Source organism: Vollenhovia emeryi, unplaced genomic scaffold (genome assembly GCF_000949405.1).
Source record: "Vollenhovia emeryi isolate VEMERY1.0 unplaced genomic scaffold, V.emery_V1.0 DF939198.1, whole genome shotgun sequence".
NCBI classification, from domain to species: domain Eukaryota; kingdom Metazoa; phylum Arthropoda; class Insecta; order Hymenoptera; family Formicidae; genus Vollenhovia; species Vollenhovia emeryi.
Genome location: NW_011967168.1, coordinates 43,838 through 56,749, shown reverse-complemented (window position 1 = coordinate 56,749; position 12,912 = coordinate 43,838). Strand labels below are relative to the sequence as shown.

General features: G+C 41.2%; 3 protein-coding genes and 1 non-coding gene across 4 annotated transcripts; 2 read left to right on the top strand and 2 right to left on the bottom strand.

Annotated features, from left to right (window-relative positions):
* Positions 1-26: 26 nt before the first annotated feature.
* LOC105561879 (uncharacterized protein DDB_G0290685-like) lies at positions 27-1,774 on the bottom strand. The gene is made up of 2 exons (XM_012012235.1): positions 832-1,774; positions 27-703 (listed from the first exon to the last, which is right to left on the bottom strand). The coding sequence occupies exons 1-2, from the start codon at positions 1,634-1,636 to the stop codon at positions 225-227; spliced, it is 1,284 nt and encodes a 427-aa protein (XP_011867625.1). The 5' UTR covers positions 1,637-1,774; the 3' UTR covers positions 27-224.
* Positions 1,775-2,189: 415 nt separating this feature from the next.
* Positions 2,190-4,840, top strand: LOC105561877. The gene has a single exon (XM_012012233.1). It carries the CDS (start codon positions 2,414-2,416, stop codon positions 3,407-3,409), a length of 996 nt encoding a protein of 331 aa, XP_011867623.1. The 5' UTR covers positions 2,190-2,413; the 3' UTR covers positions 3,410-4,840.
* A 388-nt stretch (positions 4,841-5,228) lies between these two features.
* On the top strand, positions 5,229-7,345 carry LOC105561878. Its single transcript, XM_012012234.1, has 2 exons — positions 5,229-6,413; positions 6,881-7,345. The coding sequence occupies exons 1-2, from the start codon at positions 5,965-5,967 to the stop codon at positions 7,098-7,100; spliced, it is 669 nt and encodes a 222-aa protein (XP_011867624.1). The 5' UTR covers positions 5,229-5,964; the 3' UTR covers positions 7,101-7,345.
* Positions 7,346-11,339: 3,994 nt separating this feature from the next.
* Positions 11,340-11,412, bottom strand: Trnaa-agc. The gene has a single exon. It is a non-coding gene; the product is annotated as a tRNA-Ala (tRNA).
* Between the last annotated feature and the right edge of the window lie 1,500 nt (positions 11,413-12,912).

Here is a 12,912-nt window from a genome sequence, read left to right as displayed (position 1 = left end):
AACTCCAAATATTCCTAATGCAATTATGCAATTCAATATAAAACATTAATAATAATTCTTAAATAATGTTATGTGTTCAATATGCCCAGAGTAAAAGCCTGCATCATAAAAATGTAATTATATTTCCTTTCGTTACATGATATAAATAACAATATAAATATAAAACAGCAGCAGACAAAATTATATTAGGATTAAAGAATACATATTCAGCAAATCAATTAATGTCAATCAACTTTGTCGTACCCGTGTTTCTTACTTAAACGCGCGTCTTCGTCGGAGCCATAATTTTTATAATTATTGTGAAAAGAATTTTCACCCTTTTCCTTATTATAGCCCTTATCACGGTTCTGTATTCGCCCTTCGTCATAAAATCCCTTTTTCCCACTATTTTCATCATCAAATCCGGACTCATGATGTCCACCTTTCTTGAAATTGCCCTCGGCCGCTTTGTGGTCCTCGTCAGCAACCAAGTACTTGTCGAAATAACCTTTCTTGTGGTTCTCATCATAGAAATCGGTATGTTTTTTATATTCATCCTTGTGGTAGACTTTATGAAAGCCGCTGGTCTTTTGTCCCTTTTTGTGGTACGATGTCCGCCCATAGCTGCTACCCTTTTTACCACTCTCAGTTTCATCGTAGCGTCCATAATTTCCGGCTATGTCGCTGCGCCCTTTTTCGCGCCCAGTTTCAGTATCGTAATGTTCTGAAAGATCCAGCAAAAAGTAACGTCTCACCCGGAGTAAATAGGTTTATGCGAAAATGTATGTGCATATTGAAACGCGTATCGAGGAAATCAATGAACGTCTGTTGAAAAAATAAATAAAACTCCACCTTGCTGGCTGCTTTTAGCGTGCTGTCCGCGTTCACCCACGTCAAATTCCACTTGTTTGTTGTACCCTTTGTCACCCTTTTCTCCATGAGCGGAATTCTGTGCGGCCGAATACTTTTCACCGTGTTCAAACGAAACGTCGATATCTGAACGAGAGTTGTCGAGGCCGTGAATAGGATGGGTTACTACAAAATCGACGGCTTTTTCGCGATTCTCAGAGGCACGATCTTTATCCTCTTTTTCATCACCGTCCTCATCGTCGTCATAATCGTCCTCATCATCCTCGTCGCTCCTTTCATCGATATTTTTATCCGCTTCGCGTGGTTCAAATACATCAGGTACGTAATACGGCGCACGTGCAGCTAGTTTGGGCGGCTCAAGCGGTTGCGCGTATTTCGCTAATTGGCCCACGCCATAATTAATGAATCCATCGCGCGGGTAAGGCTGGCGCGCTACGTACGGTGCAATTTCGTGCTTTGCAGTCGCATACGCGAGCAGAACGGGTTCGTGCGACGACGCAGTTTCAGAAACGGCGGGCGCAACAGGTGCAGGACTGCCGACGATGTAATGCACTGGCGCCGGTGCATGGTAGTAACGTCCGCTTCCGTGATTGGTATACCGCGTGTACGAGGCCGGAAGACCCCCCTGCTGATTGTACGCGTACCCGCTTGCGGAGGTCTCGAGATCGGCCATTCTCATCTTAGAGACCGTCATGTGTGCCGTCCTCGCTGATGACGCGCCATTGCCGGCTAACAGCGCGGCCATCACCAAACTCGCAATCATGCTAATCAAATCCCTCGCCCTCATAAACACACACCACGCCGGATAATAATCGTTATTACGTCTCGTGGCCGAATTGTCTGGCACTGTTGTATCCGTTCGTCAGCGTTATCGCCTTATATACGCACGCTAGAAGGACAAGTTTATCCTCCCGTCGTGTAGGTGACACACTGTTCGGCGACATCGAGAGTTTCATGGCCGCCGCGTAAGTGCTTCAAATGCGGAGCGCATTATCGACGGTGTATTTCTTTCGCCACGATATTAGTCAACACCCCGTCGGGGTTGCGTAATAATTCAGCGAACGATTCCTCGTCGATCGAATCCACGAAGTGGATACTCGGGGTTACAGTTGGTTCAAGTCGAAATTCAGTCGAAAGAAATTAAATTCCGAAGCTAACGATTATTCGATTCTTTTTGCGTGTACGAATTGTAAGGTCTATCTACGACATATTTCACAACGTTTTGCTCTCTGCAACTGCGATCTAATCCCGCGAGTCGGCTTTGCATCACTGATTGACTAGTACCGTAAACCGCCGTTGATCTTGAATTGGCTGTACGCTAGGCTAGATACGCTAAGGCCATGTGAAATCAACGGTCTTCGGTCCGGCCGAGCGATTATCGTGCGATATAAAAGAGCTGGTATTATTGCGCGATTATTGCAGTGCATGCCGGCGCGTTGCCACACTGAATGTCCCTCTGTCTTGTGCCTAGTCTACTTACCGAACATACGTATAATTTCAAACAAATTCGTGGATCAGATTGGACTACCCGTGCTTCTAGGCAACGGGGACATCCACAAAACAAATGAAGATCTATGCAGGATGGTATGTCGTTTGCGCTGTGCTCTGCGTTCGCGCGCATCCCTGGAAAGACCGACCTAATGAGATGTACATTAGCAGCTCGTTCAATCCAAAGACAACAGCTAATGGCTATGGCTTCGAGGAGCAGCTATCCGCGACGAAATTGTTTAAGATCTTCGAAGATAGTGAAGAGTTCGAGGAGGAGCAGAGACCGTCGACGATGAGAGCGATCGTTGCGAGAGCAAAGACCAGCCCGGTCTTGCTACCCCTGATTATAGAACCTGAGGCGGAAATGTTGCCGGTTGGTTACGAGGGCGTCAAGTCGCCTGGTGTCACCCACATGGAGCTTGCGTTCCATGAGAAACAACCGCGAGCCAACCCGAGTCGCAAAAGTGCGACATTAAGAGCATCGATAACGGACGACGGGAACGCTGGTAAATCCGGCGGATTTAATCGAGATAACGACGAGCATTATGCCGCGTCGAAGCATGAGACGCAAGTGGCAAGAGATGATCGCGGCGCCAACGGCCTCGTCGTTTTCGAAATAGGTGCAAAGGGCGACGCGAGAAAGGAGAGCGAGAAGACGGGGTATACCGAGGTCTCCGGCGCGAGTAAAAGCCATTCCGAAAATGAGGATCGCGCGAAGAATCATAAAGAGGAAGTCGTGAAAAAGAAGGGCGCTACCTACGAGAGCAGAGATGGTCACGAGAGAGCTCGTAACACCGCCGGATATCGCGACGTTTATCACAAAGATGAGTTCAACAAGGACGCTGATTTCTACAGCAACGGACGTCGGGGTGGACACTTTGAGCGGCATGGTCGATACGGCGAAAAACACGCCGCCGCTGAAGACGAATACGCGAGAGGCAAGACTAATGGTTCCAGATTCGTCGACGTGGAAGCCAACAAGCAGAGCAAGTCCGAAGAAAAGACGGGCGACAAGCGAGAAGCCCAAGGTCACTCTAAGACGGATTCTACGGGAACTTGGGCGGATTCATAAAGCAGACAGGCTTAACGAAGGGTTGAAAGTTCGCTTTCAGCAACGGCGGCCCAAGTTGACGCGTGTATGACGCTTGCGTGAGTTGCAACTGTACAGTAGTCGTTAATTTAGAGATAAATAGAAAAATGCTCGGTCAAATGTACATGTACTCAAACAGTTAATGCGGGCACATTTATTCCACCTCATATTTTTTTGTGTTTGCACACGCCGCGTTGCGCGTTTAGTGAAATATAAAATGAATACAAGCGCAAACCCTCTTCTCCCCCTCTCGTTTTTATATTGACTCAGATGATTTTTAATAAATCAGTCCAAGACACATTTATTATCAATTGTTATTTTATAATTTCTCGTCCCGTCTGTAGCTCGATGGTTTTATTACATCAATTATTTTGTCGACTTTTTACTTCAGCATAGAAATGTTTTAATTGGCAATCACAATCGAGGATCTCGGCAATAAATTTCCCTTTCTACAATTCATCATAACGCGGTGATTCCAGTTTTATTTACGCAACCGACTGATGATCGAATACAACTCAACGGTAACCGCACTCCGGTCGGCGGGCGGTTAATGGATATTAAACAATGCCCGCATTGTTGTACCGATAAATTGCAATCTTTCGCGAGTGGGCCTGCCCGCGAAATGAGAATCAAGGCACATAATTGATATATATACGAGTCGTTGTATCTCCCCCGCATTCTCATTGCGGGCTCGCCACCAGAGTCCGCGAGGGCATTCCACTTCGGTAACGTATACCTATCGGTCTCGCACCAACTCCGCTGTAGTCTGACTACGATATATGTATAAAGCCCGCATCCCCTTCGTGGCTCAGTGAGCTCGGGTTCCCCGCATTCATCAACAATAAGCCGCAGCACCTACCGTCCTCGCATACGTATCTGCGAGTACCACCTTATATATGTGTGTGTATATTCGCGCGTAGCTACGACCCTTTCGCATACACGCCGTCGCAGTGCGTATACATGCACGCACGCGATCCTTGTATTATATGTATCTGTCCGTTTATGTACACGGTGTATATAAAGGTGCATGTATATCGGAAGCGGTGGAACGCGGCGCGAATACATAAATCAGATGCCGCTCTGCAGGCTGCCACCCATATCACTTCGTACAACGGCCATGAATGAATAGAGCCGTGTTTGAGTTATCGTCCGACCTGGTCTTCCAGAAACTGCGGAACGTCGGCGTTAAGTTTTACCGCCCGGAATGCTTCTTAATGGAAGCGAAACGCGTTCTCCTTTAACTGCGCCACGAATTCCCGTAGAATTCGACGTGGAATTCAAGCAAACTAACAACGAACGTTATCTAATTACATGCATTGTTTTATTTCGGTATTTCGTTCCTAGTTCAATCAATGTTCTCGCGAAGCCCCGCTCCGCGTACGTAACGAACGTCAGCTCTCGGATAATTTACGTCAAAGAAGTAGATCTGACAGTTTGCCTCGACGGCGACGTTTTACCCCGAGAAGAAATGCAATTTATCTTCTGATAATCTCCAATCCTTCGAAAGCGGACGTTTGCCTCGTATCTTGCTCCCCTTCCTTTTTATTTGACCGTCGCACGTCCGATGCGCTCGTGCGATTCTTCGGGAACGCCTGATTTCGGGGATCTGATCGCTTTTCCGCGATAGTTTATTGTCACCCGTTTATCTTCACTGAGAAAAACCTTAGCAGTTAAACCGCATTCCGAAGGCGTTTGTTTCGCAATTTGTGAATAGCACGAAGTACGCAAATTATTGTCATAAAAAAGTAACGGAAAAGCGTCGAGTATGTCGCAGAGAAGCAAAGAAAAGACGTGAATAATATACTTAATTTGCCATCAAACACGTGCAGTTTTACGAGTTATCATTTATTATTAACGTACCGCAAAAGAGTCAAGTAAGGGCTTCGGTTTTAATGCCGTTCATAATACTTCATATCACATCTCGTATGACATACATAAGTAAACGAACCTATAAATAAGAGAAACGAAAAGTTAAACGTAAAATAGCAACTGACGTCAATACGGCAGATCTATTGTGGAATGCACGCTAGGACACCCTGAGGTGTGTTACATATTTTAATGAAGAGTTGCAAAACGGAATAGACATATATTTTCAGAGAGGTCACCGTGGCAGAAATATGATATCGATTTTGTCAAGATTGATTTGCCCAGTTGCGAGGTGCGTGAAAAACCAATCGCATCTTAGCGCATTTAGAAAGCGACAATATCATTTGCGCATCATGAAGCGAAATCATACCGTAAGTGCTTCACGTGTGATCCACGTTTCATTAAAATGTCATACAAGCGACAGTACACGATGCAAACTTTAACGAATATTTAATCTTTCAAATAAGTTAAATTCTACAAGCGCTAATTTTACATTACTCCACAAGATACTCGTTGAAAAGGCTAAATGCTCAAATTCTTGATATCCGATTTGCATTTACTATCGCAATAGACTGTGTACAAAAAAATATGTAAAATAATATATGCGATAGAATCGACCAGATACAATTTACAAGCCACGATTCGCTTTTCCGGCGGACTACGACAGAGTGATGAGTTTCATGAGTGATGCGTTCTTTAAAGACGACCCAACCATGGTGAACATTGGCCTGGAAGAACAGGAGCCCGCGCCGTCATTGCTAAAACTCATGTACAACGAGCTCCGAGAGGGTATGACGATAATTGCAGAGGGAGAGGACAATTGTATTGTAGGCGTCGCGGTGAACGCTGGCTCCTGTCCTTGGGATCCCGACAAGTTCGTCGAGTTCGCTAGGTGTTGCGAATGCGGGCCGACCCGCGACGTGATCGAGTTCGGGGCTTACGTGACCTGCAAGCCGAATCTCTGGGAGCGCTATTGCGTTCTCAAGATCTTCGAGTGCAGCTATCTCGCGGTCAGGTCGGACTTCCGGAACCAGGGTATTGCTAGAAAGCTCGTGCTAGATAGCTGGTATCTCGCGCGCGATTGTGGCTATCGATTGTTCCGTGTTGACTGCAGCAATAGGTAAGTCCAGCTGGCTGACCGTGGAATTCTGGTTAGGCTACAGGCGCGTAAGGAATGCGAGTCGTTTTGGCGCGGTTCGCTCGCCTCGGCGGGATCTTGAGTAATTTTCGCGACGGGTCGCGTCAACGAGAAAGATCGTCGGACTCTATCCGTCGTACATCACGTGTTCAGCGTAACTGTTACCTTGTAATTCAAACTGCCCGAAGAGCTCGAGGACAGCTGACGTACGGCTTCGTGTCGTATTAAAAGAATAACGATCGCGTTAATTAGGATTATCGTAGCGTGCAATGACTTGATGCGTTTCTCAGTGTATGAGCGTGTTATTCGATATGGAACATTACCTGTCGTCTCCTGGGAGTCATACATTACGCGAATAGGATCGCAACGTACAAAATTAAATTGACAGATTCACGCGGATGTTAATCTGAAGCCTGATACCCTATTTAACGTCAGAATATCCGTTGCAGATATATCGCACGGATCGCGGAAGGTTTTGGATGGGAACGAGTATGCACAATACCCTTTCATGAATATGTAAAAGATGGCAAACTCGTCTTTAAGCATATTAAGGAGCCACATACCGAAGTGCAGATTTTCATTGATCAAGTTACATTTTGCAAGGATTACTGTCCGCCTTACGAGAAATGTAAAACAACAACGTCAGCGCCAAAGCTATCTAAAAGCTAATATTGGCAATTACCTACATAAGCTTCAGCCGCTTTAATAAAATATTAATAAATATTTAACAAAAATGTCTCACTGTATACGTTCGTAAACGTAGCGTTTTGTTTCTTGTGCCCTAATCATATTGCGAAGATAATTTTTAAGGAAAATATATGTTAAATATGTTGTACTTAAATATGATTCCTCATTACAATTTCAACTGCTAACGTAAATGTTTATAATCCAGTTAATCATCACGTGTATGTTCTCTGTATTTATGTGATACCGAAATAAATAGAAAATTAATTATAATAAAAAGGTACGTCGTGACAATAAAGCGTAGTGTACCCGCGCCTCCGGTAGTCTGAAACAAAAGTTTTTCTTCACTTTGATGACATACATCGATTTCACAAGTACTAATCCCGACAGTTGAGCTTATTGGAATAGTCTGTCAGAGCCGAGAACAGTGATTGATGAGTTCAACGGCAGCTTATCCCGCGAGGAAACTCCTTTGAGTACGATTGAATAATACATAGCGGCGCGCAAATGAAATTCCCGATATTTGACTTCTAAGCTCTACCTCTCGAACGAAAGCCCGGCGGCTAAACTTCTGCTGCCTGCGAAATTACGATTGCTCGGAGTTGCGAGTGTACCGTACTCGGTTCCCAAATTTAAGCGGAAAGAGACGGATTCTCTTTTGCGTCTGGAACGTCTATCGAGTCTTCCCGAAGGGGCTTCCATAGAATCGCTAATTGTCTGCCAAACAGGACTAGGCCATTCGCCGATCAACTACCGTCATAAAACACTAATGATCCGTGGAACGAGTTCTATCGTGTGTTACGCAAGGTAAAACCAAAGTGTATTTGACATAATTGTCAATTCATTTGTGATACAATTCAGGATCGGCAATGGTTATCCATTATAATCTGTGTTATTACTGAATCTATGTAAATTAAGTAGACCAAAATATTATCCTCAAACTTTGAACAAAAATAAATCAATGAAAAAAATATTTGAATAATGCAATATTCATAAATTTTCTGTTTAACCTACGAAATTTTATAAAACTACTCATAAATTTGCATCAATAATTAGAAAAAAAGTAACCGAAACGCATAATTAGAAAGAATTCATAAAATTATATCACATAAAAACCTGAATCATATTATATAAAAAAATCTCCGTTACTACATGATATTTTTAAAATATCTCACATTTATGTTCGATTTTACAAATACAATTTACATCTTTCAATTGTCAATGTAAACGCATAATACAAACATCGAATTGTTAATCTAAAAGAAATTATTAAGTTTATCATACAACGCCCATTTGTGATAGTTAAACCAAATGGCTCGCAAAAGTATATATTTATTTTTAAAATTATTTTGCTAATTTTCAACTCAAACAGAACGTTTCAAAACAAGCCCTCAAATATATTCGCTATACTGCAAACGATGTATATTGTCATAAATAATACAACATATATGCCTGCAACACAATTTGTTAACAATTCATGAAAATTAGATGCATATATCATCTTCACATAGACAAATTTGTTTTCTATATGTATGATAAAATTACCACGACAATTTATTTCTATTTGAGATTTCATTTTTTAATTATCGTTCGCTGAGCATTAATCGTTGTGCAATCAAGTCTTTCAAGACTGTATTATAAATTGCCTTCAGCATTAAATGCAGATAAAATGGATAAATTGCTGATAAAAAGGGAGGACGCTGGAGGTTATTGTCGTCCCAGACTTCCTGTCAGACCAGTTTCTTACGCAATATTCAAATCTTTAACTCAACGTTAAAGATCTGAAAATCACAATGTTACCGCGTAGAATTTTTATCTCCACTGTATGCTCCTTTAAATGCACGCGTATGTATAAAAACAAGTTCCCTTAATGTATAAAATTTATTTCTACTAAAATAAATACGGTTTATGTATAATACGCAGGAATATATAGAAGCCTCGCAGATTAGTTTGCGAAGTGTCTGTATTCCGTGTCGGAACGTTCACGGTGATTCATACTCGCATCAACACGTGTTGCGATCCTCAGAGGCTAAGAAATGGATAGAACATGACCAAGACGAATTGGAATTCGAGTAGAAACCGGTTGGACCTCTCAAAAATGATCCTGGGCCGATCCCGGGGCCCTAATGATTAATGGAGTTAGAGAGTTACGCGCAGTTTCGTAATACCGTGGCAACTATCCAGTCGACATTACAGTTAAGAAACTGTGCGGGGCGAGTTAGCGGAAAGACCGTCGTCTCGATTGAGAAAGGATTCCGTCGTCTCTGTTTGGTTCCAGAGTCATCCGATCACGTACCAGGCTTCGATTTGACTTTGATTCGACGTACACTAGAAAGGTTTTAATACACGTGCTTGCGTGCCGGGCGTGCGTGCATCGACTATAAAGATAAACATTTTCCATTTGCCAATACGGCGATAAACTCGCACTTGTGTTGTCGTGCCATTATGTATTTGCGCCAAATAGAAATAAAAACAGAACATTTTCCAGTGCTTTTCCCTGTAGATTAACAACCTGCGTTTTCAACGTTGACGACGGTACAAGAGAAACAGTTTCGCCACGTATATACAATTGCAGTTGTCAATGGTCGCCTAGGCCCTCGGACACAGTGTGAGCGAGCTTAATCTGCATAATTTCAATTCCCACGGCGCGGCACACACGTCTGTACACGCGGAACTATGCGTCTGCACATCGTAAACACCACCCCGAGTGATTCCTCTAATATCGGCAATTGTTTACCGAATTGAAATAGTTCGACATGAGACTTCCGGCCTTACTTCTTCCGCGATTGTAACCGTTCGCGTCGGCGTTAGTCTCTATCAAGGATTCCGTAGCTGCAATGCCTCCACGTCTCGGTACTCCCTACTAACGGAGCTCTCAGACGGGATTCAATCATGTTAACCAGCGTTTATTTCTAATCGAATTCGTGGAAACGTACACTGTTCACGACGATGGCTTTCAATATATCCCGCCGATCCGCGCGATCTCTCGCATTAAGTTCTTTACTAAATCATACATAAGATGTCTGCGATTAGTTTGTCTACAGTCGTTAATTAAATTAATATATGTGTATAGCTGCAGATGTATAATTTCAGGAGCACTATTAATAGCGCAAACGCGATTACATTATTTGTACTTCATAAACGACATAAACGAACTAAATGTTGAGGTGAGTCGAGTCCCAACCTTGATCTTTTAAATGCTTAAAAATAATACTGCACTATGCGAAACAGAGCAAAACAGCATAATATTTTGTCACATCTCACAATATATTTTTAATTTCAATATTATAGGTACTATCAAACTTTGCTAAATATCGCGGATAAATGACTTGACAAATAAATTCCAGCGATCCACGAAAGAATCAGTCTTTCCTTTCATGCGTACGTGGAATATACATGTACGATGCACCACGTTCGCCACGTCTGTTTCCAGATGCAACAGACAATATTAATCGGTAAAAGAATTGGATTTCGCTGTCTCGCAGTTCGCTACCCTTCTTCTATTTCATTTACCTTTTTTTTTCTCGTTGTGATATATTGAAGTCTAGATGTGAAAAATGCAAGCGTCCTGGATTCAAAGACGGAACTTATTGGATTGAATGGATCGAAATTGAAATTTGTTAAAACAAATGTAATTCCAGTAAGTTCAGTTTCAGGATTAAATATATAATTAAATATACAGTCAGTGTAAGAGTAATTGTGTTTGTGTTTCTCTACTTATCACAGAGAAGTTGTATTGATTTTAAAAAATGACTGCGTCAATTGTGAACATTTGCCGGTATCATGTGTTTGTTATTGATTCAGTTGGTCATGTTTTAGTGATACTTAATTAAAAAATAAACAAAAAGTTATTACGTAATAAACGCGTTTTAATAAATCACGAATTATCGTTAATTAATGTATAATGTTCTTCTCGCCCCTCGTGTTAGTCTTTCTCGTAAGTAAAAATGATCTCGTATTATAATAGTATTAAAGAAGCCGATATGAAACGACAGCGAGTCGTCCGAATCATGGATGAACATCAATGACCTGAATATACTTTTGATGACTATATAATTTAACACAATTTAAAAATGAGTTTAAAAAATTAAATTGTTTAAAAACTAATAAAATAGCTCAAATGTGATAAACACACATTTGAAGGAATAAAGGACTAACAATAAGAGCCGTGACAGGGTGTTAGTGTCTAAATATTTCATATTCTAAATTTATTGCGAAAAATATTACCTCAGCCAGGGTTTGAACCTGGACCTCCCTCTTGCTAGGCGGGCGTCTCAACCAATTCGACCACCGAGGCATATGGAAATATTCATCGCAACAAACAGTCTAACGTTGTTTCCCGAATGCCACCTATCGTGACAGTATTCGAAAACGAGAACTCAATTTTTTTAATTGAAAGCCCACTGCTCACATAACATTAAAATATATCAAGTATATACAATGCATGTGCATTTATGTATATTGTATATTCATTGTATATACATTCTGATGTAATATACATGCAAAGAACACGAAATGTATGTGCAAATGTTACCGGCAGAATATACATGAGAAGATCGATGGTACACACGTATGTACATGACCAGCACATACAATGAAAACACTGTATACATACATATACACTATGCATGTACTAATCATGTACACACGCACACACCATGGATACGTTATGTGGGTATGTAATTGCCTAATGGCGTAATACAATCAGCATAAAAAAAACTATGCTAGCATAAGTATTCCTCAGAAAAACTTCAAGAATGTTTCAAGGTATACGAGGTAGTTCTCCTTGAAATGATTTTTTAGAGTTGAGTTCTACGGCTTCAATACTATTTCTTTTCAAAATTCGATATATAGATACGTTCCAAGCGACTATTAATACCCATGCCGCCAATACTTGCGCAACAACATTGTAAATTATTAGGAGGGATTAGAAGGGACACATTCCCTTCATTACAATTCCACTTTGATAGAATCTACATAATGCCATCGGAGCGTTTTATAAAGTTCAGTTTAAGCACACCTCTTCAGTCGGAACCGTGCTACACTGTCGTTACTAAATAGCAATCCTACAGCAGAGGATAATTAAAACAACTTATATACTTTAATAACGTACGTACACACAATCTCGTTTACTCAAGTAATTTATGGAATGAACTGTAAATAATTATATTATAATAGTGTTTTTTGATACAAAGAAAATGTACCTTGCGTGCCCACGTGTATACGCGAGACATATAAAATATATTAATTATTGCAATGTCGATACTGATATTAATTTTTATGTTTGATCTTTCCATATAAAAATTAATTTTACATATCCATAAATAAAAAAGGCATGGAAAGTCTATTGTTGTCGCTTTTCCGCGATGCTGATTGGTTCTCTCGTTTGGCTGACTTGGTGCTGCAAGACAGCGGCGAGACGATTGATTTTGACAGCTTGACAAGTATTACGGGTTTTTATTGGGAACAATTTTTGGTACACAACCTCTTTAATTGTTCCCAATAAAAACCCGTAATACTTAAGAATAAATGACGCGTACGCTCGTGGTATCAATAAAATAAGACTTCTTGCCTTTTTTGATTTTTCCAAGAGTACATAATTTTTTTTTTGGAAATTAGTGCTTTGCAAACATGTGAAGAGTTGCTTATAAAACATATTTGAATATTTCCTAGATGCATTTTAGTAGGTGCTTTACCTTTGCACAAATTTCTCTTTGCAGAATTTATGTATTTGATCAGTTACCTACAAAACTAATCAAGTCAAATTGTTTTCGATTGTAATTCTAATTAATTTTTT

What these genes read in the sequence shown, in the direction of transcription:
- LOC105561879 (XM_012012235.1), bottom strand. Translation starts at nt 1,636, where the DNA reads ATGAGGGCGAGGGATTTGATTAGCATGATTGCGAGTTTGGTGATGGCC. An exon ending in CGCTAAAAGCAGCCAGCAAG is followed by an intron (nt 704 to 831) that starts GTGGAGTTTTAT and finishes TGGATCTTTCAG; the next exon opens with AACATTACGATACTGAAACT.
- LOC105561877 (XM_012012233.1), top strand. Translation starts at nt 2,414, where the DNA reads ATGAAGATCTATGCAGGATGGTATGTCGTTTGCGCTGTGCTCTGCGTT.
- LOC105561878 (XM_012012234.1), top strand. Translation starts at nt 5,965, where the DNA reads ATGAGTTTCATGAGTGATGCGTTCTTTAAAGACGACCCAACCATGGTG. An exon ending in CGTGTTGACTGCAGCAATAG is followed by an intron (nt 6,414 to 6,880) that starts GTAAGTCCAGCT and finishes TATCCGTTGCAG; the next exon opens with ATATATCGCACGGATCGCGG.